At 61.5% G+C, this 27,653-nt stretch overlaps 2 protein-coding genes across 3 annotated transcripts; one reads left to right on the top strand and one right to left on the bottom strand.

The window, feature by feature from the left end:
• Positions 1 to 1,192: 1,192 nt before the first annotated feature.
• SPPL2B (signal peptide peptidase like 2B) lies at positions 1,193 to 22,441 on the bottom strand. 2 transcript variants are annotated; one of them, XM_003928606.4, is made up of 15 exons: positions 22,283 to 22,441; positions 16,617 to 16,736; positions 13,935 to 14,117; positions 12,749 to 12,838; positions 12,377 to 12,516; positions 11,585 to 11,727; positions 11,377 to 11,473; positions 10,552 to 10,668; positions 8,335 to 8,416; positions 7,608 to 7,682; positions 7,313 to 7,375; positions 7,086 to 7,185; positions 6,431 to 6,508; positions 3,677 to 3,837; positions 1,193 to 2,919 (listed from the first exon to the last, which is right to left on the bottom strand). In XM_003928606.4, exons 1-15 carry the CDS (start codon positions 22,430 to 22,432, stop codon positions 2,656 to 2,658), a joined length of 1,863 nt encoding a protein of 620 aa, XP_003928655.4. In that variant the 5' UTR covers positions 22,433 to 22,441; the 3' UTR covers positions 1,193 to 2,655. The 2 variants fall into 2 exon arrangements, with proteins under 2 accessions (XP_003928655.4, XP_010337563.1); XM_010339261.3 differs by having other exon boundaries at positions 2,837 to 2,919; positions 3,614 to 3,837.
• LSM7 (LSM7 homolog, U6 small nuclear RNA and mRNA degradation associated) lies at positions 22,428 to 27,653 on the top strand. Its single transcript, XM_010339262.3, has 4 exons — positions 22,428 to 22,508; positions 22,592 to 22,682; positions 25,908 to 25,979; positions 27,285 to 27,653. The coding sequence occupies exons 1-4, from the start codon at positions 22,503 to 22,505 to the stop codon at positions 27,425 to 27,427; spliced, it is 312 nt and encodes a 103-aa protein (XP_010337564.1). The 5' UTR covers positions 22,428 to 22,502; the 3' UTR covers positions 27,428 to 27,653.

The following is a 27,653-nucleotide window of genomic DNA, read 5'->3' on the forward strand; positions in this document are numbered from 1 at the left end:
CTGCTTTCTTTCCGTGATGAAGCCGTCCCTTCCCCAGTGGGTCTGAATTCAGCTTTTCCGTGTGTGGGGAGGCCTGAGCACCAACCTCTCGCTGCATCCTCACCCCGTTTCACACTAAGGCCAAGGGCATCACGCAGTCAGGCAGGTGGGGTTTGGCTCAGGGCCTGCAGGAAGCCATGTCTCTGGTCCCTCAGAGCCACATGGCCTCAGAGGCTTGCTGGGTTTGGTCTTGTTTTGTTTGAGACAGGGTCTCGCTCTGTCGCCCTGGAGTGCAGTGGTGCGATCACAGCTCACCGCAGCCTTGACCTCCTGGGCTCAAGCAATTCTCCCACCCCAGCCTCCTGAACAGCTGGGACTACAGCCGTGTACCACCACGCCCAGCTAATTTTTGTAGAGATGGGGTCTTGCTATGTTGCCCAGGCTGGCCTTGAACTCCAAGACTCAAGTACTCCTTCGGCCTCAGCCTCCCAAAGTGCTGGGGTTACAGGTGTGAGCCACTGTGCCCGGCCTGGGACTCACCTTCTCTAATGTGACAGGGAACTTTGTGAGACTAGAATGACACACACAGTCCCTGATGCCTGGCAGATGCTCCGGACACACTGGCCTCTCGGCCCGCACACAAACCTGCGCCCATCACCCATCACCCAGCTCCCCACAGGCCCAGGGCCGGCCAGCAGTAGCTGGAAACGAAACCTTGTCCCGAAGCAGCCGAGACAGGTCTTCGCATTTGTAAAGAGAGAGAAGAGTAACAAACTCTTTTGGGATGTGAGAATGCCCTACAATTCCAACGTCAGGTTTGGCATGATGAGTTATTTGGGGGCCGGGTGTGGTGGCTCATGTCTGTAACTGCAGCGCTCTGGGAGACGGAGGTGGGAGGGCCTCCTGAGCTCAGCAGTTCGAGACCAGCCTCGGCAACACTCCAAGACCCCATCTCAAGTTTGGCCCATGTTACATGTGGTCTGTGATGCTTTCCAGCCAACAGCGGCTGAGCGAGAAGCGTGACAGGGACCACGGCCCACAGAGCCCGCGGGAGTGACGCTGGGCACCTCATGGCACTGGCCGGCCCTGCGGGAGCAGCTCCCGTCCGTCCTCTGCAGGACAGCCCGGCGGCCTGCCTGTTCTCAGTTCCATTCACCAGGACCTGCACGGAGCAGATGCTACGGGCTGTGCACCGTGGAAGCAGAGGCCGGGCCACGTGTATCAAAAGCTGAGTTTAATGATCAGACTGAACGGCAGCGAGGCCAAACAGACAGCCAGAGACGAGGCCAGGACCGCCACCTCTGACCCCTCCACACTGGTCAAAGGTCCAACACCAGAAAAGAGAAGTCCCCACCCCGTCCCATGTACAAAATGGCTTCAGGGAAGGCGCCACTACTCCCCGGGACGCGGCTCAAAGGTGCCTGCGAGTCTCCTGCTGGTATTTTTGGGAAGGGATCGGGGCTCACCCCGGCCACCTGTCTGAAACAGACCCGCCAGACAGCGCAGCGTTCAGCAGTCCCATGTGCAGCTGGGGGCGCCTGGCTTAACATCGAGACACAGATTTGCGGACTTGGATGCAGGCTGCGTGGAAGGGGCGGGAGTGGGCAGGGCCAGGGTCCTGGCACGGCGGGCAGCCCTGTACCGTGCAATGCGGCTCCATTGCTTTGGAAGTGACCACGTGCAGCGATGGGAGGAGGCCAGGGCCACGCCTCGGTCAGTTCTAGCGCGGACATCTCTGCCACGGGGTCGGGAGAACCAGCAGGGTTGGTGAGGAGACCACGCCAGTGGCAGGATATAGGTTCCAGAAGCTCCTGGCCGCGGGGTCCAGAGGGTTAGGAACTCACACACCAATGCCCTCGCCACAGGGAGAGCTGAGGGCCAAGCCCCTCTCCGCGGAAGCCACACGGGGCCCACACGGGAAGCGAGGTCGGGTGCCGGGAGCTGCTGCGGCCTCCTGCGGCCCAGACCCTCCCTCCCTCAGCCCCAGGGACCCCCAAGGGCCTGACCCGGCCTGCCTGGCGCCCATCCCCCTTGTCAGAAGGGCAGTCTGAGACTGCCGCCCCACCAGGCAACGCTGGCGACCGTTTATTAAGTGGCGACCGTTTATTAAGACGGGGAGGAGTGTGCAGCGCGGCCAGGCGCCCCGGGACTGCCTGAGGGTGGCGGGGCCTTGGCCAGGGGAGCAGCTCGTCTGCTCACGTGAGGCCGGCCTCATTCACGCCCGAAACCCTGCCCCACGGGTCTCCAGTCCGCGCAGGAGGGAAAGGCTAGCCTCCCAGAGGCAGAGAGCCGCTCTTCAGCCCGGAGAGCTGGACACCGTGAGGAAGGTCACCAGAAGGACGGAGCAGCCGGTAAGCACCAGTGCGGCCGTGGGCAGCTCCCTCGTGCAGACGGCGCTGGAGGTCTGCAGAGAGGACGGACCCGGCGAGGAGGACGGACCACAGGAGGCCTGTGGCAGCCGGGTGAGCTTGGAGCAGCAGGTGGGCAGCCGGGGCAGCTGGGCGGGGCTGGGCGCGGACCGCGGGGGCCTTGGTGAGGATCAGCACCATGTCAGGGTGGGCAGGGCCGGCGCAGGCTCAGTCCCGGGAGCAGGCGTCTGTCTGTCTGTCTCCGGCAGGCGCCAGGCATCCCCACCATCCTGGTGGACAGCACAGCTGCGAGCGTCTCACCCCTCCCCTAGACCACGGTGCCGGGCGGGGCCACGGGGTGCTGCTGGGCCTGGTCCGGGCCCTCGAGTTCGGCCGGGCTCCCGGGCTCCTGTGTGGGGGCTCCAGGCCCCATCTCCTCGGGCGGGCCTGGTTCTGGGGACCGCTCAGCAGGCCGGGGGGACGTAGCCGGTTCTCCGCTGGGCGGCTGCGGGGACAGCGGCGTGGCAGGGTCTTTCGGTGGCTGCGGGCCGTCGGCAGGCGCTGGGGCCCACGGAGATGGAGGTAGGGCTTTCTGCAGGAGAGGGAGGCGGAGGTGAGGCAGCGACAGGAACCCGGAGGAGTCCCAGGCAGGGGCCACCACACCCAGTACCCGCAGGCCACGGCGGCAGGGTTAAAATGAGGTGCTGACCCCAGGGGCTCTGGACCTGGGCTTGGGATGAGCAGTAGTGTCCCGAGGGAGGCGCCCAGGACCCCGTCGGTACAGGGACCACAGAGGGGCCGTCCGAGGCCAGCAGAGGCCGGGAGCTACGCAAGCCCCTTCCAAAGAAAACCTTGGACCCCACGTCTCTCCTTGCTGGGGCCTGGTCCCTGGCTTCTCCTGAACCTTCTAAAATGCCCATCAGAATGGGGAGACCTTTAGTGTGGGGGTGCTGGCCCCAGGAGACCTCGGGCCTGGTCTCAGGCCATGGTTCCAGCTGTGGGACCTACAAGCCCAGCTCAACCCAACACATCACACCAGTGCAGAGGGATGCGTGTGGCTTAACTTCCACAAAACAAGCTGCAGGACTGCCACGCAGCGGCACGGTTATCTCCCCCAGAGGGAGGGCGGCTACGGGAGGAGCCGCACTGATGCCCAGGACGCTCCCCCAGGGCTCATGGCCTCCAAGAGGCGCTGCCCGGAGGGGCGAGGTCAGCTCCGGAGGGCCATGTCCCTGAGTCCCAGGAACCCAGGAAGTCACCCCTCTTTGCTGGAGATCTCACTCAACTTTAACTCTAGTTAGGGCTCACTAGGCGAGTATTTCTCACAGTCAGAGCAAACTGGTATTCACCGCAAAGCCGCTGCCCGTCCAGAACACGCCCAGCTCCCGGCGCCAGAGTGCCACGGCACAGCTCGTCACCAGCGTGCAGGGCACCAGGTAGAGGAGGGCGGGCTGGCCACGCTGCATCAGGGCCAGCGCCACGAACGTCACGAGGAGGCCGACACCATAGGCTGTGGGGACAGAGGGGGTGTCACCTCAGCTTGGCCCTCGGGGGCCACCACCCATGTCCCTGGAAGGCCAGAGCGGGCTGCGGGGGCAGTGGAGGAAAAGGGGTGTGGAAGGACGGGAGAGGGAGAGCGGGGTTCAGCCAACAGGGCCACGGGCTCCCCAGAGTATGCAGATCCTTCTGGCACCTCCTGGGCTGTACTCCCACCCTGCCCCCGCCAGGGCCAGTGAGAGACGTCAGGGTCCCCAAAGACATGGAAGGAAGGGCCAGGGTGAGAAAGAGGACAGGGAGGCCGGGCTCTGGGCAGCGTGGAGGGGGCTGAGAGACATGAACAGAACTCAGTTTCTATGAACCTCTCACGAGAAAGTCAGCAGGAGACACGTGCCTGACCAGAGAGCCCACCCCGCGACACCGAGCCGTGGGCGTATACATTGCGTTCTCAGGAGACGCCTGGTGAAACGCTGGGCCTGGGGTCGGGGGCGGGTGCCCGCCCGTTCTTTAAAGTCACTCAGGACAGAACTGCCATGACTCCCACGTTCAAGTACACAGATGGGCACACGGCCGCCCCAGCAGCCGCAGAGGGCTGCGAGCCCCGTGCTCACTTCCCTGGCGTCAGCTGGCACAGCGTCTGCCCAGAACCACGCACACCCCACAAACCGTAAATCACCCTCGGTTCCTACAAACACAAACACGACATCAGCACAGGCACTCGCTGTCCCACGGCACGGCGTAGGGAATACCGACCAAGAGAATCTGCGTTCGGCACAGAGGCGACATCTGTCCTCAAGTCTTTTCAGTCCACAGATGTGGACCGCATGGGTGGGGAGGGCCAGCTGCACACGTGGGTGTGAGTGTGAGTGTGGAGAGAAAGAACAGAGTCGAGCGGGTGTGACAAAATCACCAGTCCCTCTGAGAAGGGACACACAGTTCTCTGTACTGACCCTGCAACTGCAATTTGAAATGATTTCAAGGCAAAGGTAAGAAAACTCTGTCGCCCAGGCTGGAGTGCAGTGGCGCGATCTTGGCTCACCGCAACCTCCGCCTCCCGGGTTCAAGCGATTCTGTCTCTGCCTCCTGAGTAGCTGGGACTACAGTCATCTGCCACCAGGCCTGGCTAGTTTTCGTATTTTCACTTAAGACAAGATTTCACCATATTGGCCAGGCTGGTCTTGAACTCCTGAACTCATGATCTGCCTGCCTCAGCCTTCAAAAGTGCTGGGATTACAGGCGTGAGCCACTGCGCCCAGCCGAGAAAATTAACTTTTTACTAGAACACTACAGAAACAGAGCCACTGTGTCCAGCAAGTTCACTATAGCTCCTGGCACTTTTCCCAACACTTATCTCCGTATTTCCGACACCATGGCACAGGGGCATCCCTATTCGTCCATTTCAGACCATCCACGCATCCATCAGCGATCGTCAACAGAAGCAGAGACGAAGAGCTGGCACCCATAAAACACCTCAACGGCTTCAATTTCAGGACTTACGGGGACAACTCTACAAATTACGGTTCAGGAGAGACATCTCTGCAGCTGTTTTATTTTTTCTTTCATTTTATTATTTTTTCGAGACACGGTCTCACCCCTTTGCCCAGGCTGGAGTGCAGTGGCACGATCACGGCTCACTGCAGCCTTGAACTCCCAGACTCAAGCGATCCTCCCACCTCAGTCTCCTGAGTAGCTGGCACTACAGGCACACATCACCATGCCTGGCTAATTTTTGTATTCTTCTGTAGAGACAGGGTCTCACTACGTTGCCCAGGCTGGTCTTGAATTCCTGGGCTCAAGCAATCCACCCACCTTGGCCTCCCAGAGCGCTGGGATCACAGACGTGAGACCCTGCGACTGGCCTCAGCCATGATTTTAAAGGGTAAGTATGAAGACGGTACAACGGGGCAAGGGGAAGGCCAGGGGCACCTGCAGCTGCAGGAAGCAGGGATGAGGGGGACACCGCCAACCAAAGGGCACCGCAGGCCGCCTGAGCCCTCCCAGCCCGGGAGCGGGCGTTTGGGACCACGCAGACGGGCGGGTCGGGCGTGGCTCAGCAGGGCAGCCTGCCTGCCGACCTGAAGCACCAGCGCCAGACGACGGTTTCTTGGGGGCTGGCTGCGGTAGGGGGCGTTTTTAAAAACAATCTGGGTCATCAGAAAACGGCACTTTTGTGTAAATACTTTCGTAACAAGAACAGTAGAAGACAAGGTAAAGAAAAAAAGACAAAAAGGGGAAAACAGAAAAAAAAGGAACAGAACAGAACAGAACAATGGAAGCCAAGGAGAATGAGAAAGCGGGGCGCTGCACAGGCCGGCTCCCGGAGCGGCCAGGGTCGGGTCAGGGTGCTACGGGGCATGCTGTTGGAGCTGAGGTTAGGGTTAGGGTCGGGTGTTATGGGGTCATGCTGTTGGAGCTGGGGTTGGGGTTAGGGTCAGAGTCAGGAGACAGGCTGAGTCAGGGCGGGGTTGTTGGGGTTAGGGTCAGGGTCAGGATACAGGCTGAGTCAGGGCGGGGTTGTTGGGGTTAGGGTCAGGGTCAGGATACAGGCTGAGTCAGGACGGGGTTGGAGCCGGGGCAGCCAGCACAGGCCGGGCCGAGGCACTCACCGACAGTGCAGGCCATGAAGTAGACCCTGGACGACTGGACCTGGATGTCGAACCTGTGGCAGTAGGCCACCAGCAGCCCTGGGGAGGAACAGGGTGGAGGCCCACCAGCCACAGAGCCTCAGAGCAGGGGCTCCCAGGGAGCGGCAGGCGCCTGAGCACCTGTGGGTGCCGTGGCCTTCTGCGCCTGGTGGCTGCTGTCATTTCAGACGGGCCACACACACTCACTTAGGACAGAACTGCCGTGACTCTGAGTGGGTAAGCTGAGACCACAGTGAGAGCAAAGGCCAGGCAGACACGCCCGGCAAGACCCCGGGGACACTGAGGCTGGGAGTGTCTGGTCTCTGTCTTCTGCAGCAGCTCACCGGGACCCAGGCCCTGCAGGAACCCTTGTGTAGCCCCGAGCAGGATGGGGTGAGGCTGTGTGTATCAGGAGGCCTTCCCCACTCCCTGGGCACCAAGGGGGTCCCCATCCCACCCAGGCACTGCCCTCGCTGCCCAGGCACCCGGGCCTCGACAGCCCCACCCTCGCTGACCCTGACACTCAGGGCTTCCTCTCCAGCCCACGGTGCCCGGGCCCCTCACACCCAGAGACAAACCTCAATCACCCGGGGCCCTGCCCCACAGCACCACCCACACGTGCCACCCGCCTCAGTACCTGGCACCAAAATGTCTCCGAAGCCCAGGAGGGAGAAGGGCCGGTCACACAGAGCCAAAGGCGAGGAGTTCAGCCTGGGCACCTTCAGGACCATGGGCAGCTGTGAAGATGCAAAGAGGAAGACATCCTCCAGGACCCTCTACGGACAGCCGGGTGCCTCAAGCCCCACCCCACTCCACGCAACACCTTGGCCCGTGCAACCTGAGCCTCTCAGTCAGGGGACGCACCTTCTCGCGGGTGGCTGAGTCCGAGGGCCCAGTGGCCACCTCCACCATGATGCTGCTCCCACTCTGCACAGAAGGGGGTGGAGTGAGGACTACAGGCAGTGGGGAGTGGGAGACGTGGTGGGGGGAGTGGGTAATGGGGTGGCGGGAGCAGGGTGATGGGGTGGGGGGACAAGGTGATGGGGCGGAGGAGGGGTGTTAGGGCAGGGCGGCGGGGTGAAGCCGGGTAATGGAGCGGAGGTGGGGTGACGGGGTGGGGATCGGGGTGATGGAGCTGGGGGGCGGCACGGGTGCCCACCTTGGTCAGGAAGGGCGTGATGAACACGAAGAAGATGTCGTAGAGGAAGAGCACCAGCAGCAGCAGCGTGCAGGCCTGCGGAGCCCACGGCTGAGGGCGGCCCCACCCCGCCTGCGCCTCCCCGAATCCCCACTTCCACTCCTATCTCACGAGGCCCAGTACCTCCTCCTGGGGAGGAAGCCTTTAAAGGAACCTGAGCACAGCGCGCCCAGTGCTGGGGACACGCCACGCGGAAGCGCACTTTGGAAGCAACATCGGGGTGGGATTGGAGGACAAAAGTCCGGCTCGTAGACTCTCCCCGTAACACGACAACGGGGACAGGAGGGCGGAGGCCGGGACCACGCGGGCTCTGGGATACCAGGGCGTCCCAGGCATGCAAATGCCGGCACCACAGGAGTGCAGCCGCTCCCAGCACCACCCAGAGGCCAGTTGCCTCAGCTCTGTTCAACTGCTCTCCCCATCACCTCATCCAGACACGGGAGGTGCCCGTCGGAACCACCGCCCAGAGCCACCCGCCCATGCCACCTGGGAGGGGCCGTGGGACCCAATCTTCAAGCCCCAACCTCTGCAGCAGGCCTCGGTGGCCGTCCCCAGGACAGTGAGCGGAAGAACAGACCTGCAAGGACCACAGCCCCGCACAGGCCAGGCCCGGGGGAAGCCCTGTTCCCCACGCTGCCCTGCAACCCCCCTCCCCATGCTGCCCCGAGGCCGCGCCCCCCTCACTCACCTTGAAGGTGGGCAGGCGGATGGTCCTCAGCATGTAGAGGCAGAAGGCGATGCCCAGGGCGTCCTGGAGGACCCAGGCCCACCTGCAAGACAAAGCAGCAGCCCCGCCGGGGCGGAAGCTCGCTGACCCCCAGGGACGCCACCTCCACGAGCCACACAAGCAAGGCTCACTGGCCCTTGCTCTCGGCCAGCGGGCGGCCACGCTGCCCTTGCACCTGCCCACGGGATGACCCTGAGGACCCAGGCCTGTGGGAGGAGCCTCGGCTGTCACAGCTCCAGCCCCAGGCCCACCCTGTGGAAGCAGGTGGAGGAGCGGCCACTCTGCAGCCAGGACAGTGGACACAGGCCTGGCCAGCTGCATCCCCTCAGTCACTGTCCCCAGACGGTGGGCATCAAGCTGGAGGCAGGCGCCAGGCAGAGGGTGCATGCGCTGGAGGGCTTGAGCACTGACCCCTCCAAACTGGGTTTTCTTGAGATGGAGTCTCACTCTGTCACCCAGGCTGGAGCACAATGGCATGGTGTCAGCTCACTGCAGCCTCCGCCTCCCAGGTTCAAGGGATCCTCCTGCCTCAGCCTCCTGAGTAGCTGGGATTACAGGCGCCCGACACAATGGCAGGCAAATTTTTCTGTATTTTTGGTAGAGATGAGGTTTCTCCGTGTTGGCCAGGCTGGTCTCGGACCCCTGACCTCAAGTGATCTGCCACCTTGGCCTCCCAAAGTGCTGGAATTAGAGGCATGAGCCACCACTCCCAGCTAATTTTGGTAGTTTTAGTAGAGACGGGTTTCATCATCTTGGCCAGGATGGTCTTGAACTCCTGACCTCGTGATCCACCTGCCTTGGCCTCCTAAAGTGCTGGGATCACAAATGTGAGCCCCTGTGCCCGGCCCAAACTGCTTATTAAAGAAAAACCCGTACCACACCAGGCTTCCTCACAGCCTGTCGGTCCACAGTGGGTGGAGCCGCCACGCACTTGGTGTCCCCAGGGCAAAGCACAGAACTGCCTCCTGCAGAAGGCCACCGCCCCCTTGGCCAGCTGCAACCTCATGCTCTCTCCGGGCCCCAGGCAGAACCCGCAGCCCCTCCTCGCTGGCCTGACCCCCACGCCGGCTCTGCCTGTCACTTGCTGGACAACTTCCCCACCTTCCACAGCGACTCGAACATCAAAGGCTTCATTTGAAAATGGGATAAAAACACCTCCCGGGCAGGGCGGCTGCTAAGAACAGAGGGCTCCACAGGAGACGCCAGCACAGCCGACTGCAGGCACCAGGCACCGCCAACACCCAGAGGGCTGCGGCCGGCTATGTTTTCTTATTTTACATTACTTCTGCAATAGAGGCGGGGGCTCGCTCTGCTGCCGGGCTGGCCTTGCACGCCTTGGTAAGGTGATCCTCCTGCCTTGGCCTCCCAGATGAAGGGATCACAGCCCAGCCGGCCCCGGCCTGCTCTAACTTCACGTGCTGGAGCAAGTTCCTGGCTCGGATGTAACTGAAAAATTCATTTTCTCTTTGTGTACAAAGGATTCAAAATATTTTCACGTCTTCCTTCTGCCAGTTAAACGTGCCGTGGCTCCAAGCCGTACTAAAGCCAAGCGCACTTGGCTGCCTCGGGAAAGCTGGGAGGAAGTGCCAGATGGAATCAGCGACAGCGGTGGGGGCCGGGCGGGGACAGACCGGCTCTGTCCTCCCAACACTGTGCCAGGCGCTCGCCCTCGTGAGGAGGCCTGGCCAGCGGGAGGCAGCCACAGTCCAGGCCGTGTGGGAGGTGAGGATGTGGGGAGCAGTGCGGGCACCTCCGTCACTGCTCGGGGCCGCAGCAGGCATGACCGAGAGGGTCGGGGACCCTGGCACCCGCGCCCTGGGCCTCAGACCTGTGCTGTGCCACGGGCACCAGGACGGGGACAGCAGGGGCAGACAGTGGCTCTGGGCAGCACTGCCCCGCACAGGAGTCCCAGCCAGGTGTGCCGGAGGACGTGGCACCAGGGCCATGGGGCTTCGGCCTCTCCTCCCAGATCCAGTCAGGGTTCCTATGGCCCGGGACAAACGCCGTCGGGGCAGCCTGGGGCCAGAGCTTTTCCTAAGGGCGCTCAAGTGGCTCCAGGCTGGGCAGCCTCCAAGGAGGGAAGGGAGTCAGGGCCCCGGAAGCCCTGGAGGGAGGGAGCGTCTGAGGACACCCGGGTGGGCACGCCACCACCTGCCAGGGCCCAGGAGCAGCACTTACTGGTCCTCGTTGCGGAAGATGCCCCACACCACGCTGACGGCCACGCAGAAGAGCGCCAGGAGCAGCATTCGCACCTGCGGGCGCTTGTGGAAGTAGGGCAGGCTGTTGTTGGGGACCCTGGGGGGCACAGGGCAGTCAGAGTGAAGCCCTCCAGCCCCGGCCTCATCCCACTGCCCACTGCCTTTGGGCCCTGTCCAGGCACCCCCTTCAGAGTGGCAGCCCCCACTCTGTCCTCCTATGAAACTCCACATCCCCACACGATGACAAAGGAGGTGCCCCCGGGGTGGGGCGGAGCAGGGCAGAGCCTGGCTGGGGCAGGCATTAGGGGCCACTGGCTCTACCCAAGAGCCCCCTCACCTGTGCTGGGCTCCCTCTGCCTTGGCCCTGCCTGCTCCAAGCCTCCACCTCCACCCAGGGACGGCAACCCAAAAGGTCTCCCCTTGGGCAGGTCCTGCTTCCTAGACCCAGGTCTGACCTTGTCTGAGAGCCCCCTGGCAGTTCCCTTTACCCCTGAGAGCCAGGCCAAGCTCTGGGTGGAGGGAAACCTTCCGGGTTCTGCAGAGAACCCTGGCACCCTCCTGTGCCCCCACCAGCCTGACACCAGGGCAGAGTTCCTGGGGACGAGGGCACCCTCCCCCACTGCCCCTCGTGCCTGGCTGCTGGTCGGCTCCGCTAAGAGCTCACCCCGACTCCACCCTGCTCCGGGGCGTAGGGGCCCTAGGCCGGCACTGAGTGAGCACCTGCTGTATACCCTGGGCTATACCACACATGGGGGCTGTGGGCGTCACAGCACAGAGGCAGGCACACGGGCCCAGGCAGCCTCACCTGCACCCGCCGAAGGGCAGCCGCCGCACACATGGCGCCAGGCAGCTGTAGAGGCCAGTGGCGGAGGCCAGGCAGAAGATTCCAATGACCACATACACTGCAGGGGCAGGGCCATGATGTCAGGGGCCAGGCCCGCACGCCACCCTCCCTCCACCCGGGGCTGGCTGGCCACCCGCCCGGGGCGAGTGCCCGTGGAGGCCTGGCGCACCGAGGAGGTCGTAGAAGTGGTAGAGCAGGACCAGCATGGAGCAGCACATCACCACGAACACGCAGGTCATCACCGGCGTCACGTCCACCGCCTCGTCCTCCTGCTTCTCCAGCCCGTCGTCACGCTTATGCTTCATGTACCTTCTTGGGAGACACCACGGGGTCACGGGGCACTGGGGCCAGCTGGCCGACAGGAGGCCACGAGCCCACAGCCACCCAGGGACATGGGACAGAAAACCCAAGAGCAGGAGGGGAAGCGGTGGGAGTGAACCGAAGCACAAGGAACCGTCCTGAGCATCCCCAGGACAGAGGAGACCACACAGCAGAGGGCCGCAGGGCCCACGTCCCTGGGTTGGGCCGGGGCAACCACTAGGCGGGGCCAGAGGCTGGCGTGTGGGCAGCGACCACAGCTTGTATCTGCATAAAGATCCCTGAACAAGGGGCCACCCTGGACCCAGGTGGCTCAGCAGGAGAGGGCAGCTGGCCCCAGTCACCTGCCAAGCCTGCACCTGCCACACCCACACCCGCCCAGCCCCCCAAATGCCACACCCGCACCCGCCACGCCCACACCTGTCACACCCACACCAGGTCCCGGAGCCTACCCAGGCAGGAAAAAAGCCTGATTCTGTCCCTCGACCTCCTGAGGACAACAGGAAGGGCTCCACGGGGTGAGCTGTGCCCGCCGCACCCAAAGCACTCACTGCTGCCATGGACGGGAAGGCTGGCTGTCCCGGCCCCACTGTCAGAACCACCTGCCCCGCACGTCATGGCACACAAACGGCGCGGCACTCACTTCTTCACGTCCCGGCTCCCGGCCCAGTAGCCGCCGATGGCGACGGTGCCCACGGCCATGATGAAGATGATGACCATGTTGTAGTCCAGCACCGGCTCATTAGGCGCATACAGCGACACCTGCGCCGCGCGGCCGAAACGCTGCCTCGGCGAACACAGCAGAGGTGGCGTCAGGGCCACCGCCAGCCCTCAGCGTGGATGCCCAGGCAGCCGTGAGCCACGGGGCAGCACTGGGGACCCAGGCTTGCAGGGGCCACGCCTCCCCCACCACCCCGATCCCACCAACTGACAAACGAGCCCCCCCCGCACCCCCGGCAGCCGGCCCGAAGCCCCAACGCCACGAGAGCACGGGTGTGAGCAGGCCGGGACCTACCCTGAAGATGTCCAGCATGTCTCTGTAGCTGAGCAGGGCCACGGGAATGGCAATCTCGTCATACTGCGTCTTATTGCCCCCCGGGGGGACCTGGGGGCCCAGAGGAGGGAGCAGCAGGCATCACCGGCGGCAGTAGGTGGGCCCCCAGCTCTGTGCCCACTCGCCTCCTCTCCTGGGACCCTCACTCGAGGCTCAGGCCAGGCTGGGGCGTCTGCATGCTCCCCTCTGTACCCAGCAACCTCCGGCCTCCCAGGAGGACCAAAGTCACCAAGTCCTCCCCACCTGACGACAGGGCCCCAGGCTTCAAGAGCCACGATTCCTCCCTCGGCCGTGGGACTCCCTAACTGCACACACATGTCCTAAGTGACACTTATCCCCAGAGGAAAAGCCACGGCCCATGCCTGCCCACTAAGCCACCTTGAGCCCTGCACCCACTGAGGCCCTCTCTCAACTTCGACGGCAGCACAAGTGAAGGGGATGGCACCCCGGCGCTCCGAGGCCCGCTCTGCCCTCAGCCTTCAGCCCCTGCACCAGGCCCACCTCGGCTGGCAGGCTCAGGCCACAGCATAGGCAGCGGCCAGCCCAGAGCCACAGGCAGGGCTATGAGGGCATTCCTGAACCCCGTTTTCTTCTTATCCCAAAACTACACTTCAAGGGAGGCCGTGCACCCTGCCCAGCCAGCAGGCGGCATGTCCCGGTACTATAGCTGGCCCCATCAGGCCCCCAGCTCTCAGCCACAGCCCCATTTCACAGGAGAGGGAACAGGGGCTAAGCTTCAGGCCGCCTGGCTAGGACCACACAGGTGAGCACAGCCCTGTCGGTTCGAGGACCAGGTTACCGGGGTCCCCGATACCAGCTCAGGGACCAGCTCAGGGCTAGACCACCTGCTCCTCAGAAGCCACCCCAATCCCATCCCCGAGGAGGGTGTGGTCTCCAGTCACCCTGGGGGATGCTCTAGGACAGGCGCCTCACAAGACACGGCCAGTGTTCCACAGCCCAGCCAGCGGCTCGGGAGCAAAGACCCATCTCTGCCCACACCCTCCCCACAGACAGGCCTGCCATTAGGGAGATGCAGGAAAACCAGCCCCTGCCCCTGCCCCTGCCCCTGCCACCGCCCCCTCCTGCCCCCGAGAGTAGACCAAGAAAGGCCGGGCCCCGTGGTGGAGAGGGGCGCACAGGGCCGTACCAGCCTCTCCCTGCTGACGATGAGCAGCCCGCGTGCCCCGCTGCCCTGGGCCAGCCTCACTTTCTCATAGAAGGTACAGTTCCCCCGGGCCACCAGCGGGATCTGGTCGTGGAAGCCGTGAGCGGGGAGGTCGGCTGCAGAGCAGAGGAGGGAGGCCGTCCAGTTGCGCAGCTGCAAGGGAGGCTGGAAAGGCCAGGGCATGGTGTCGTCTCGCTGATATGAGTCACCGCAGGGCCCAGCTACTCCTTCCCCTACCCGAAGCCTGCACTGAGCTAGGCCCCGGCCCTCGCCCGTGCGGCCTCAGCCCCACCTAGGCACAGCCATCCCAACGGTGGGTCCCACAGTGGGCCCTGGACCATGGGCTGGGCTGCCTCATCTGAGGGGGCCAGGGCCTCCAGGACCGCTGCGGCTGTGTCCACAAGGACAGCATGCACCATCCCCGGTGCACAGCCAGGCCCCAGCACACGGCACACACACGCACGTGCAACCACATACACGTGCACTCATGCTCAGGCAGACACACACACCTATCACACACCACACAAACACACAAACACTCTCAGGCACATGCACATACCTATTACACATGCATTCACACACAGCCAGGCCCGAGCACACGCACACACATGTACACACAACCACATAATGTGCACTCACCCTCGGGCAGACACACACACCTATCACACACAGCACACAAACTCACACACTCAGGCACACACACATACCTATTACACATGCATTCACACACAGGCCCGAGCACACAGTGCACACACACACATGCACACACATATGTACATGCAACCACAAACATGTGCACTCACGCTCGGGCAGACACACACACCTATCACACATACCACACGAACTCACACAAACGCTCTCAGGCACATGCACATACCTATTACACATGCACTCTCATACAGCCAGGCCCGAGCACAGTGTGCACACACACATACACACAACCACATACATGTGTACTCACGCTCGGGCAGACACACACACCTATCACACACACCACACGAACTCACACAAACGCTCTCAGGCACACGCACATACCTATTACACATGCACTCTCATACAGCCAGGCCTAAGCACACGGTGCACACACTCATGCACACACACAGAGACATAAACACACACTCAGGCACACATATATCCACACACAAACCTATTACACACACGCATGTATGTGGAGTCACACGCCGCAGGCATGTGCACACATCCACACACATACGTACTGCAGTTATATGTGCACACAGACGTACACACACTCGGCACATGCACACATCCACACACCTATTGCGTAGTTATATGTGCACACACACGTACACACACTCGGCACATGCACACATCCACACATACCTGTTACGTGTTTACGCACGTGCACACACATGCACTCGCTCATCTGTACAAATGCCTATTGCACACACACTTACATGCACACACGAACACAGACACACTCGGGCCCATGCTCCCACCATACAGCTATCACACACGTGATCACGCACACACATGCTGATGCATCCACAAATATACACACTAAGGCACACACACCCACACACATATTACACGTGTGCTCACACAAACTCAGAAGTATGTACTCAGGCACATGTCTAGGCACATACCTATTACACACACTCACAAGCACACAAAAAACAGGCACATGCACACACACTGATGTGAACTCAGAACATGCATTCAGACACATGCACACATCCAGACACATACCAATTACACACGTGCACACACACACACATACACACACACACACTATGCACAAAGCAGACAGGAAGACGGTAGTGCCTCTTAGCTGACAGGCCTCAAGGGATCCAGGAGGCGGAGGGATGCAGTGGGAAAGGAGGCGGGGCCTAAGGGATATCGTGGGAAAGGAGGTGGGGTCTGAGAGGCACGGGGAGGGGAGGCGGGGCCTAAGGGATATAGTGGGAAAGGAGGCGGGGCCTAAGGGATATAGTGGGAAAGGAAAGGAGCTGTGGCCTAAGGGATATAGTGGGAAAGGAGGTGGGGCCCAAGGGATATAGTGGAAAAGGAGGCGGGGCCTAAGGGATGTAGCAGGAAAAGGTGGCGGAGCCTAAGGGATATAGTGGGAAAGGAGGCAGGGCTGAGAGACACTAGGGGAAAGGAGGCAGGCCCTGAGGGATGCAGTGGGAAAGGAAGTGGGGCCTAAGAGATATAGTGGGAAAGGAGGCGGGGCCTGAGGCACAGCGGGGAAAGGAGGCAGGGCCTGAGGGATGCGGTGGAAAAGGAGGTGGGGACTGAGGAGACCCACCCAGCAACAGTTGCTAGTGCCCCAGCTGGGAAGATGGGGAAAGGAATGGGTCTCGTCCCTGGGACCCCACTGTGCCCTCTGGTGTCATTCCTCCAAGGACCCCTGTGTCTGGGCCCACAAGACGTGAACTGTGGCATGGAGCAATAGAGACACTTATCCAGCACATGGGGCTCAGCTGGTGTCTCAGTCCGCATCCCAAGGCCCCGTGGACAGCTTTCACTGATGACCAGGACTAGGGAGGCCTAGGGGAACTGGGGGCCACCCAAGGGTCCCCCAGACTGGGCCAGGGCCTGCCTCTTGCCTCCAGATCTTTCCTGCAGCCCTTGCCCGATAAGTCTCTGGAGCCCTGGCCACCACGCACGCTTCTCCGCAGGGGCGCCCGGCCAGCAGGTACTCACTGCCTTGCTGAGGTCGTGCGGCAGATGGGCCCACTGCGGGTTGTAGAGAATGCAGTAGTCTTTGCCTTTCGGGCCCCCATCCTTGGAGGCCACGTGCACCATGCCATACTCACAGGCCACCTGCAGGACAAGGCTGGGGATCAGAACCACAGCACAGGAGGCCCAGGGCCGCACTGCCCGAGAAACAGAGCGCAGGAAGGGGGCCCATGTTCATGAGGTGGTCTGGGATGCTTTCCCCTCTCGACAGGACAGACAGGGACGTGACCGTACATGGTTTATAGCAAGGATGCAGACCAGCTCACCTTCCTCAGGGAGCCCCGGGCTGGTGACCACAGGTATGTCAGGTCACCACTCTGTGGCCCCACGAGTTTCTGCACCAAACAACAGGGGTCCTACCACCTCCTGCGCCTCCCAGGACCAGTGGGCACGGCAGGAGGACAACAGCCACGGGCAGAGCCCTCCGTGGGAAAGGAGAGCAGGCCCCAGCAGACCTGGCCCTGGGCCTGGGCGGGAGGCCTGGACGAGCCTCCACACTACTAGGTCTGAGTGGCCTTGGACCCACAGTCCCATGAGCACTGCCTGTTGGCTGGTACTCCAGGGGCACATGAGGGCCCAGTCACATGGCAGGTCCCAGAACAGGAAGATCCCCAGGTCGGTGCCCCTCAGCTCCTGCTGGAAGAACAGCAGGAAGCAGCTGGGCCAAGAGGCCTACAGGCACCAGGTCCTGAGTGGGGCAGGCTAAGGTTGCAACAGGACATGCCGTCACACAGGACACTGTCTCGTTCCCCGCAAAGCCCCAAGCCCGCAGCGTCCAGCACAGCAGCTCACTTTCCAGGAGGGAGAATCGCCAGGGCTTCAGTCCCTGCACTCCCAGCCTGCAGTAGCAGCTGCTCAGGAAGGGCCACAGGGAGAAGGCCCAGATCCTCCGGCAGGAACCCCTGACCCGGTACAGGGACGAGGGACAGAAGCCAGCCAAGAGGAGCAGGGGCCACTGCACCCAGGGACAGAGCGGGCCAGGGCACTCACAGTGCTCTCAAAACCAGGTGGGGGCAGGACCAGGCCCTGACGCCCTGGACACCTCCCAGGAGGGCCACAGAGGGGACGGGCCTGGACAGGAAGGGCCAACCCCTGTCTCTTCAATTTCAGGCTTCACAGAGCAGGATGGAGCTATGAGGAAAGACGCGATTCCACACGCAGGAAGCTGACCCCGCTTACCATGCTTCCCACTGCGGGCACTGCGGGCTCCGATTCCCCCGATTCCCCCAGCAGCTGCCCGCTGCCTGCACCATCCCCCTTCCTCTCACTCCCCTGCCCAGGGTCCCCAGCCAGTATCTAACAAAGACATCTCCATCTCTCAAGGATGCTGGTCACCAGAGGGTCTCGCAGGGATGAGGCGCAGGTCCCAGCTGCTCTCCCACACTGCAGACCCTCGGTGCGGAACCCCAGGGGTGCCCAGTGTGTAGAGAGGAGGGGTCCCAGGAGAAAAGCCATGGGCGAGGCAAGGAGACCCACCCCCGAGCCCTAGGCCCGCCCAGCCCTCAGGAGCGCCCAGCCCTCAGCCTTCCATGGCTGCAGGGCTCATTGGCACAGGGCAGGCTCCTGGCCCAGGCCCACTGGGGCTGCAGGGCTCAGCTGCACAGGGCGGGCTCCTGGCCCAGGCCCGCTGGGGCTGCGGGGCTCCTGCCAGGCTGTAAACCTCCCAGGCAGAGAGACAGCCACATCCACTGGTCCCCAGAGGACCTGCCAGGGAAACAAACAGGCCACAGCCATTCACCACATGAGGAAGAGGAGAGCAAGCCTTCGTCTGGACAACTCCACCTCACACAAGGCCCACACTGCAGACGCAGCCCCGCCAAGCTGGGGCTGGGGACGGGGAGTTCTGGCTCGGCCAAAGGTCCCAATGGTCCCTGGCGCCGGACACCAACCCTAGCACCCGGGCACAAACTGGCTCGCCAACCGCCGGGCCCTCACTGAAATCACACAGGGTTCTGGCCTGGTCTGGGAGCTTCTGGGGCAAGGCCCTCAAGGCCTCGGGGTGGCAGCCTGGTGAAAGCCCCAGTCCCTGCAATCCCCTGGGGGTCTCAGCACTTGGCTACTGCGTCCCTCCTGCACCTGACCCAGCCCAACCCCCTGCACCTCACATGTGACCTCCAGAGCCGAGGCAGAGTCAGGAGCCCCTTCCCAGTTCTGCCCATCAGACTGCCTGCCCGTGAGGGCCCCCCTTCCAACACAGCCTCCCAGTGTTCAGAACCCCTCGCACCTCCTCCAGGAGGGATGTTATGGGTCACAGCAGAGGCCAAGAATCCACAGTCAAGGCCCACCTTCTGTGTTTGTAAATAAAGTTTTATTGGAACGCAGCCAAGCCCATTCCTAAGGAAGAGTCTCCCACTTCGGAGGTACAACAGGAGAAACCAAGTGACCCCACCAGAAGCCACATGGGCCACAAATCCCAGCAGAAGTACTGTCCGGCCCTTCCCAGAAAACACTTGCCAAGCTTGGTTCAACGGGATCAGGGACTTCGGTGAAAAGTGTCTTTTGTGTAAAATGGGAACCCACAGAACTGCTTCTCTCTAAAAGGGTCATTTAAGAGCACAAAAGCACATTCATGCATTTTCCTCTGCACAATTCGCAAAACTGGTTTTCCGTTAAAAAACAAGCCTGTGCCTCTATCAAAGGCCAGAGAAAGCAGCATCTCACTGTGAAGAGTTTCCTCACCTGCCGAGTTAAAGGAACAGGGAGCAATTCTTCAAGCGCCACAGCTCTAATAGGGCCCTGAGTTCCAGTCGGGCTCACAGAAATGTGAAAGGCCAGCAAAAGCTGGGGCAGGCTACGAAGACAGGCTCAAAGTCCAGGCCTCCAGCTCGGAATCCCCCCAACTGCAGCGCAGATGCTTCGCAACTAAACACAGCTTTAAAACCTTCTAGGAGGCTTAGAAACCCTGCTTCAGAATGACTGTGAAAACATCCAAGTCAAGGGCCTTTGAAAGAGGCACGTGACGGCCAGGCGCGATGGCTCATGCCTGTAATCCCAGCACTATGGGAGGCTGAGGCGGGGAGATCACGAGGGCAAGATATCGAGACCATCCTGGTCAACATGGTGAAATCCCGTCTGTACTAAAAACACAAAACATTAACTGGGCATGGTGGCGCGTGCCTGTAATCCCAGCTACTCAGGAGGTTGAGGCAGGAGAATTGCCTGAACCCAGGAGGCGGAGGTTGCGGTGAGCCGAGATTGCGCCATTGCACTCTAGCCTGGGTAACAAGAGCAAAACTGTCTCAGAAAAAAAAAAAAGAAAAGAGAAAAGAAAGAAGCACGTGACTCCAGAACCTGGAACTGAGGAGTTCCAGGAGCCAGGCCAGGTCCAGCCAGGTCCACCGGCTCCAGCTCAGACCTGCTGGGGAATGGCTCCATTGTGGGGGGTGTCTCACTGGGGAGGTCGATTTTCTTGCTCAGGGTCACCCAATGGTAGCAAGTGAGCTGAGGACTGTCACCAAGCAGGTTCCTGCCCCGAGAGCAAGCCTCATTCTTGGGCAACAGACTCCCACTTCCAATGCAGGAAGCCCCGCCCCCTCCAGGTGCGGGCGGTCTCGGTGTATTTACAATCGAGGTTCTGGGAGGGGCAGGAGCACCTCTGACTCGGCCTTTGGCTCTCCACACTCTGGATAAAGCTCAAGCTCCTGAGCCCGCCCAGGGTAAAGTCCACGCGCCCCAGCACCCGGCGCCTTCCACGACTTGGCTTCAACCTGACGGCCTGTCCTCCAGCCCAGGAGGCCCAATGCTCTGCCTTCACCCTCTGCCTGGGGCCACTCATACCACGGCCCCCTCCTCTGTGCCCCTGCCCCAGCCTCTCTCCACGGCCCACCCGCAGGCCTCCCAGGTGGTGACATCTTCCAGGTGGAAGATGGAAACCCTCCATTCCAGCATTATCCCACCCTACACTCCAGCCGCATTCACCCCTTTCCAGCCCCAAATAGCCCAACAGCTCTCACTCCTCCCAGCCCCTGCCCATGCTGCTTCTGCTGCCAATACCCTTCCCCTCCTGCGAACGCGGCAAACTCCTACTCAACCTTGGGAACACCTGCTTCGGGGCCGGGCACGGTGGCTCACGCCTGTCATCCCAGCACTTTGGGAGGTTAAGGCGGGTGATCACCTGAGGTCAGAAGTTCGAGACCAGCCCGACCAACATGGCAAAACCCCATCTCTACTAAAAATACAAAAATTAGCCAAGCGAGACAGTGCACGCATGTAATCCCAGCTACTCGGGAGGCTGAGGTGGGAGAATCACTTAAACCCAGGAGGCGGAGGTTGCAGTGGGCTGAGATGGCACCACTGCACTCTAGCCTCGGCGACAGAGCGAGACTCCCTCTCAAAACACACACACACACCTGCTTTATAAAAGCCTTTCCAGGCAAACTGAGTCCCTCCATCCACAGTATTTCAGGATCTTCCTTTCACCTTTGGTTCTTCCCTCCTTCCAAATGTCTGGGGAGCTGTAGGTCCCTGGCTGCAGAACGAGGGGAGTCCAGGAGGCCAAAAGAGCAGCTGGGGGTGGGGGTGGGGTTGTCCGAAAGTTTCTGCGTGGGGGGCTTCCAGGGTAAGAGAAACGCCCAGAGAGCACAGCGCCTGCAATGAACTGCAGGCTTCTAATAGCCAGCCCACAAATGCACGGCCACGCTCATTTGGATGCGACAGGGTCACTCCTGCTGTGTCGAGGCTGGACCGGGGACACGGGGGACAAAGGCAGCCACAGCAGGGGAAGGACAGTGGGGCTGGAGGAGTGGGACTGAGAAGGAGGCGGTGGCAGCGACGCCTTAAGAGTGAGAACTCGGAGGGAGGAGTCAAGGTTAAGGGCCGCATTTGTAGGGCTGCTCGGGCCCCCGAACTCAGGAGAGAGGGAAGACTTGGAAATAAGAAAATAAGAAACGCAGTTAGGACAGTGCTATCTCGTAGACTGTCCCCACGAGAACCTGAGGCCCTTTACATCAAATGACACACAATTAACATAACGAGGGCGTGCTGGCCCTGGGCGCTGGTCACCCTGGGCATCATCTCCAGAATCCACACCATGGCCAGCCCTCCTGCGGACGAGCAGCTGACGCTCCAAGCAGGGAATTCCCTTATCCAAGGTCACGGAGTGAAAGATGGAGCAGGGATGCTGCACCAGTGCAGGGCTGGACTCTTGGCCTCTCCAGGGGACTGCCAGACACTGGGGGACGCGCGGGACGCCTCTGGGTTCCCCACCGCACCCCCTAGGGTGAGGCTAGCCAGCACCGCGCCCTTCCGCCTAAGGGGAAACTGAGGCTCGGCGCGGGGTGGGCAGCCGCCGGCCCAAGGCCACAGAACCAGAGACAGGCGACCCCGGCGGCGGCTGGAGACCCCGAAAAGAACAGGCAGAACGGAAGGATGGAGTGGGCACAAGCTTCAGACCCGGAAGTGAGGGGCACTGCAGCGGCGGAGGACCTCCGAGGTAGGGAAGGGAGACGAGCCGGGGACAGCCCCGCAAGGTCACGGCCAGTCCCCAGCACCGCCGGCCAACAGCGCGGTGACCGCGGATCCCCGAAGCTGGACCCCCCGAGACGACCTGGGTCGTTCCTGGGCGTAGCCCGGGGGCCGAGAGGCCGAGGGGCCGCAGCCTGCGGGGCCGTTGGAACCGACGCCGCGCTCACCTGGGCCGCGAGGAGCAGAAAGGGCGCCACAAGCCGCGCCAGCGCAGCCTCCGCCGCCGCCGCCGCCATGTCGGCCGGTACCCACCGCAACCGTCGACAGATGTTTCCCAGCAACTCCTCGAGCCCCCGGACCGCGCATGCGCCGCGCATGCGCCCGTGAAGCCGGTAGGGGTCAAAGGGCGCGGGGCGGTGCCTGCGAAGAGCGGCTCGGCGCGGCAAGATGGCGGTGAGCGCGCGGCGATATCCGGAGCCGAGGGGCGTGGGGCTCCGGCCGCGCTCTGCGCCTCACGCGCTCTGCTTTCCCCGCAGGATAAGGAGAAGAAGAAGAAGGAGAGCATCTTGGACTTGTCCAAGTACATCGACAAGACGATCCGGGTGAAGTTCCAGGGAGGCCGCGAAGGTGAGGAGGCTCCCGCCGTCGGCGCCCCTCTTTTAATATTTTGAAACAGGCCGGGCGCGGTGGCTCAAGCCTGTAATCCCAGCACTTTGGGAGGCCGAGGCGGGTGGATCACGAGGTCAAGAGATCGAGACCATCCTGGTCAACATGGTGAAACCCCGTCTCTACTAAAAAAATACAAAAAATCAGCTGGGCATGGTGGCGCGTGCCTGTAATCCCAGCTACTCGGGAGGCTGAGGCAGGAGAATTGCCTGAGCCCAGGAGGCGGAGGTTGCGGTGAGCCGAGATCGCGCCATTGCACTCCAGCCTGGGTAACAAGAGCGAAACTCGGTCTCAAAAAAAAAAAAAAAAAAAACAAATTGAAATAAACCCAGCAAGAGCGATGATGAGGACGCATGCATGCGGAGGCGCCTCTTTTATTTATTCTTTTTTTTTTTTTTGAGACTGAGTCTCGTTCTGTTGCCAGGCTGGAGTGCAGTGGCGCGATCTCGGCTCACTGCGACCTCCGCCTCCCGGGTTCAAGCGATTCTCCTGCCTCGGCCTCCCGATTATCTGGGATTACAGGCGCCGGCCACCATGCCCGGCTAATTTTTGTGTTTCTAGTAGAGACGGGGGTTTTCACCATGTTGGCCAGCCTGGTCTCGAACTCCTGACCTTAATTGATTCTCCCCCCCTTCGGCCTCCCGAAGTGCTGGGATTACAGGCGTGAACCACCGCGCCCGGCCTCGCAGGCCCCTCTTTACATGCTTGACGCTCACCACCTTGTGCAGTCTCGCTACTTACACCGGGAGGTAGGAACTGGTATGCCCATTTTGCAGGCAGGAAAACTGAGGCACCGAGTGGGAAACAAACGTAACCCAAAGTCACAGTGGCGTAGCAGGGATTGGGATTTGAGGCTTGGCTTTCTCAGCAGTCCTGTGTGTCCAGGGACTGCCCCAGCTCCCCACAGATCTCCTGGCTTCTGTTCCTCCCCCACCCATGTCAAGATCTCTCCCTGCACCAACAGTATGGACACATTTGGGGCCAGATCATTCTCTGGGTTGGGGCCGTCCTGGGCACTGCAGGGTTCTGAGCAGCATTCCTGGCCTCCACCAAGTTGTGACAACCTAAATAGCCTCAGACATGGCGGGCGCAGTGGCCCACACCTATAATCCCAGCACTTTGGGAGGCCGATGCGGGCAGATCAGGAGGTCAGGAGTTCGAGACAAGCCTGGCCAATGTGGTGAAACCCTGTCTCTACTAAAAATACAAAAATTAGCCGGCTGTAGTGGTAGGCGCCTGTAATCCCAGCATTTTGGGAGGCTGAGGTGGGCAGATCACTTGAGTTCAGGAGTTTGAGACCAGCCTGGCCAACATGGCAGAGCCCCGACTCTACTAAAAACACAAAAATCAACCAGGCACGGTGGCACATGCCTGTAGTCCCAGCCATTGGGGAGGCTGAGGCAGGAGAATCACTTGCACATGAGAGGCCGAGGTTGCAGTGAGCCGAGATCACGCCACTGCACTCCAGCCAGGATGACAGAGAACTAGACTTTGTCTTAAAAAAAAAAAAAGAAGAGCAGAAAGGTCTAGCTCCTGAAGGGCTCACCTGATGCCCTCAGACTCACCCAGGCTGTTTCCCTCCAGATTGGCTCACAGTCCGCTGGTTCTGGGGTTTCAATCACAGCTGCAGAGTTCCTTGTCTTCGTCACATCACTTACCTGCTAGAGTGACATCTTGTCCCGTCAGAGTCACCAGCCCCAGCCCACTTTCCAGGGGAGGGGAAACTTGGCTGCACCCACCTGCCTCGGTGCTCACGTCTGTCCCCTTGAGAGGGGGACTCACTGGTCAGGCCAGTGCCGGGCACCTGAACAGCTGCATCTGACCCCGTTGTGTAGGTGATGAGTTTCATTTTGCAGGGGAGGAACTTGAGGGCAGAGAGAGCGAGCCGGGGAGCGGGGAGCCCAAGCCTGGGCAGTCAGACCTCCTCTGCAGGCAAAGGCTGGTCGGCAAATACCTTCAGCTTTGCATCCCAGAAGGTCTCTGAAACCACTGAACTATGCAGGGAGAGGGAGAGCCGCCGTGGTCAGCGCTGGAGCAGCGAGGGTGGTGCCGGGCCCTGGGACTTTGACTACGGGACGGGTGGCCGGCCAGGTTGGCCCGAGGGTCATGGTTTGCAGACCCTCACCCTGCACCCCTGCACAGGGCTGCCTTGGGTGTGTGGGGAGCGGCCGTGGGCCAGCTCACTAGGCTCTGCCTTGCGGGGAGACAGGCAGACAGAATAATGCCCAGGGTGCCTGCTTCCTGGGATTGGGGGATGGTACGGTGGGCAGCACCCTAAGAGGTGTGGGTGGGTTGGTGTCTGGAGGAAGCACCTGAAAGATGGAAGGGGTGAGAAGGAGGGTGGGGCGGGCCGCTGGGAAGCCCCTCAGTGAGCACAAAAGTACATCGTCAGCAGAGGGAGGCGTCCCAGGCAGGGAGGATGGGCGGGTCACCAGACACTGGGAGCAGGATGAGATGGCAGAGGTCACCACCGGGTCAGAGCCCTAACCTAAGCGGCGAGGCGTGACCTAAAGCAGCCAGGCCTGAGGGGCAGGGGTCTGGACGTAAGGCAGCGAGGCCTGAGGGGCAGGGCAGGCAGCATGGAGAGAGAAGCCACAGCGACTGCCTCAAGCCCTGAAGCCTGTGTACCCAGGGCTCAGAGCATTTCCGTTGCCTGCTCCCTGCGAGCCCCAAGCTCCCGGCTGGTGGTTCCATCTCCGCACGTGCCGCCGCCTGTTTTTCGCCTGCTTTTGAGCTGACGATCGTTTTCATGGCTTTTAGATAGTTGGAAAGGGATCAAAAGAAGACTGTCTCAGATGTGGAAATTACATGAAATTCACATTTCAGTGCCTGTGCCTAGAGCTGTCTGGCCGCAGTCAGCCACACACGGCCTCATCACCGAGGCTGCTGATGAGCAGGCAGGCCGAGCCAGCAGCTGCGGCCGGCACCCTGGGCCCACACAGCCATTGGTGTTTGCCATCGCGTCCCCTGCAGACGGGGTCTGCTGTCCATCGGGGGTGTCGCTCTGGAGGCCGCTGTCATCTGCCCCCCCCCCCCCCCCGCCACCACCCCGGGAGCCCTCACCTACCCTCAGTCCTCCACCCCTGGAGAAGTTGGCACCACACATGATCCACACTGGGGTGGGCCTCGTGCCCGGGATGCATCTCACGCATTCTCATTTCTCTTCCCCCCGGTGGTTTCTCCAAGCCAGTGGAATCCTGAAGGGCTTCGACCCGCTCCTCAACCTCGTGCTGGACGGCACCATCGAGTACATGCGAGGTGAGGGGGACGGCGAGGTGAGGGGCCGGCCGTGGGCTGCCTGCTGGCTCTTCCTCTCAGACGCACAAAACCTGACTCCGAGTTACCGACGTGAAGCCCCATGGCGGCTGGAGGACGGGCTTGAGCACTTACTGTTCCTAGGCGTTTTCACAAAGCTGGAAACTCCGTCTTCCCGGGGCGCAGAGACGGGGGAGCTGGAGAGTGGAAACAGCTGGGACTCCAGGTGCACGCCACCACGCCTGGCTAACTTTGTCTATTTTTAGCAGAGATGAGGTTTCCCGTGTTGTCCAGGCTGGTCTCAAATTCCTGGCCTCAAGGGATCCTCCTGCCTCGGCCTCCCAAAGTGCTGGGATGACGGGCATGAGCCACCGTTCCTGGCCCCTCACCTCACCTCTAACAAAATTAAAATAAGAAATTTCACTGTGCCAGGCACCCTTGAAGTGCCCAGTCAGTGTGTAGACACCAGCGGGTGAGCTGGTCTCTAAAAAAGATGTGAAAAACCTGGGGCCATGGCTCTCCCCTGCCCCTCCAGCGCATGCCCAAAGAAGTGAGGTCCTGCCTTCGCCTCCAGCCTCCTTGCTGGCACTTCCCTAGGGTCCCCATCCCATATCAACAGCCTTTCTTTCTTTCTTTCTTTCTTTTTGGGGATGGAGTCTCGCTCTGTCGCCCAAGCTGGAGTGCAATGGCGCGATCTCGGCTCACCACAACCTCCGCCTCCGGGGTTCAGGCGATTCTCCTGCCTCAGCCTCCTCAGTAGCTGGAACTACAGACATGGACCACCACGCCCAGCTAACTTTTTGTATTTTTAGTAGAGACTGAGGTTTCACCATGTTGGCCAGGATGGTCTCGATCTCTTAACCTCACGATCCACCCTCCTCAGCCTCCCCAAGTGCTGGGATTACAGGAGTAAGCCACCGCGCCCGGCCCAGCCTCTTTCTTCTCGGATGAATGTTGGCCCCCTTGGGCTCCGGGGACCTTGCAGAGATCAGGAGGCCTGCGATGCTGTATTCTGGCCGCCTGTCTAATGTCTAATAACCTGGTCTCTGGCCCTGGTACCTGAACCCCAGTGAGCTCCAAGAGCCAGGGTAGCCGGCCATCCCCCGGGCCTCCCTGTGCCCGCAGCTTGGGCTCCTCCAGGGACTGTCGGACCGTGGCCCTGCACCACAGCCTGCGCCCTCTGAGGTCCCCGCGCGCTTGTGGTGCCCGAGGGGTGCAGGTGGGGAGGTGGGAGCAAGGGTCTGGGGTGGGTCGGGGGTCTCGGACGCCTCCCGGAGCTCCCTGAGTCCTCTGTCTGCTCTGCCCCAGACCCCGACGACCAGTACAAGCTCACAGAGGACACCCGGCAGCTGGGCCTGGTGGTGTGCCGGGGCACGTCGGTGGTGCTCATCTGCCCGCAGGACGGCATGGAAGCCATCCCCAACCCCTTCATCCAGCAGCAGGACGCCTAGCCGGCCCGGGGACGGGGGCGGGGCAGCATGGAGGCCGTCCCCAACCCTTTCACCCCGCAGCAGGGCGGTGGCCGGTGGCCGCAGGGTGCGAGGCCGGCCTGAGAAGCTGTCTCCCTCTGACTTGGCTGCCGCTCCCACCGTGGTGCCACCTGCTGGAACACGAGCCCCTTCCTTTTTGTATAGGTTGAATTTTTGTTTTCTTAATAAAATTGCAAACCTCACTGTG

Source organism: Saimiri boliviensis, chromosome 14 (assembly GCF_048565385.1).
Source record: "Saimiri boliviensis isolate mSaiBol1 chromosome 14, mSaiBol1.pri, whole genome shotgun sequence".
In the NCBI taxonomy this organism is placed as follows: domain Eukaryota; kingdom Metazoa; phylum Chordata; class Mammalia; order Primates; family Cebidae; genus Saimiri; species Saimiri boliviensis.

Excerpts from the sequence above, each read along its gene's own strand:
- SPPL2B (XM_003928606.4), bottom strand. The coding sequence starts at position 22,432 with ATGCGCGGCGCATGCGCGGTCCGGGGGCTCGAGGAGTTGCTGGGAAAC. Across the intron at positions 7,683-8,334 it reads TCCGCCTGCCCACCTTCAAG|GCCTGCACGCTGCTGCTGCT; the intron begins GTGAGTGAGGGG and ends TGGGCTCCGCAG. Across the intron at positions 7,186-7,312 it reads ACTCAGCCACCCGCGAGAAG|CTGCCCATGGTCCTGAAGGT; the intron begins GTGCGTCCCCTG and ends GCATCTTCACAG.
- LSM7 (XM_010339262.3), top strand. Across the intron at positions 22,683-25,907 it reads GTTCCAGGGAGGCCGCGAAG|CCAGTGGAATCCTGAAGGGC; the intron begins GTGAGGAGGCTC and ends GGTTTCTCCAAG. Across the intron at positions 25,980-27,284 it reads CACCATCGAGTACATGCGAG|ACCCCGACGACCAGTACAAG; the intron begins GTGAGGGGGACG and ends GCTCTGCCCCAG.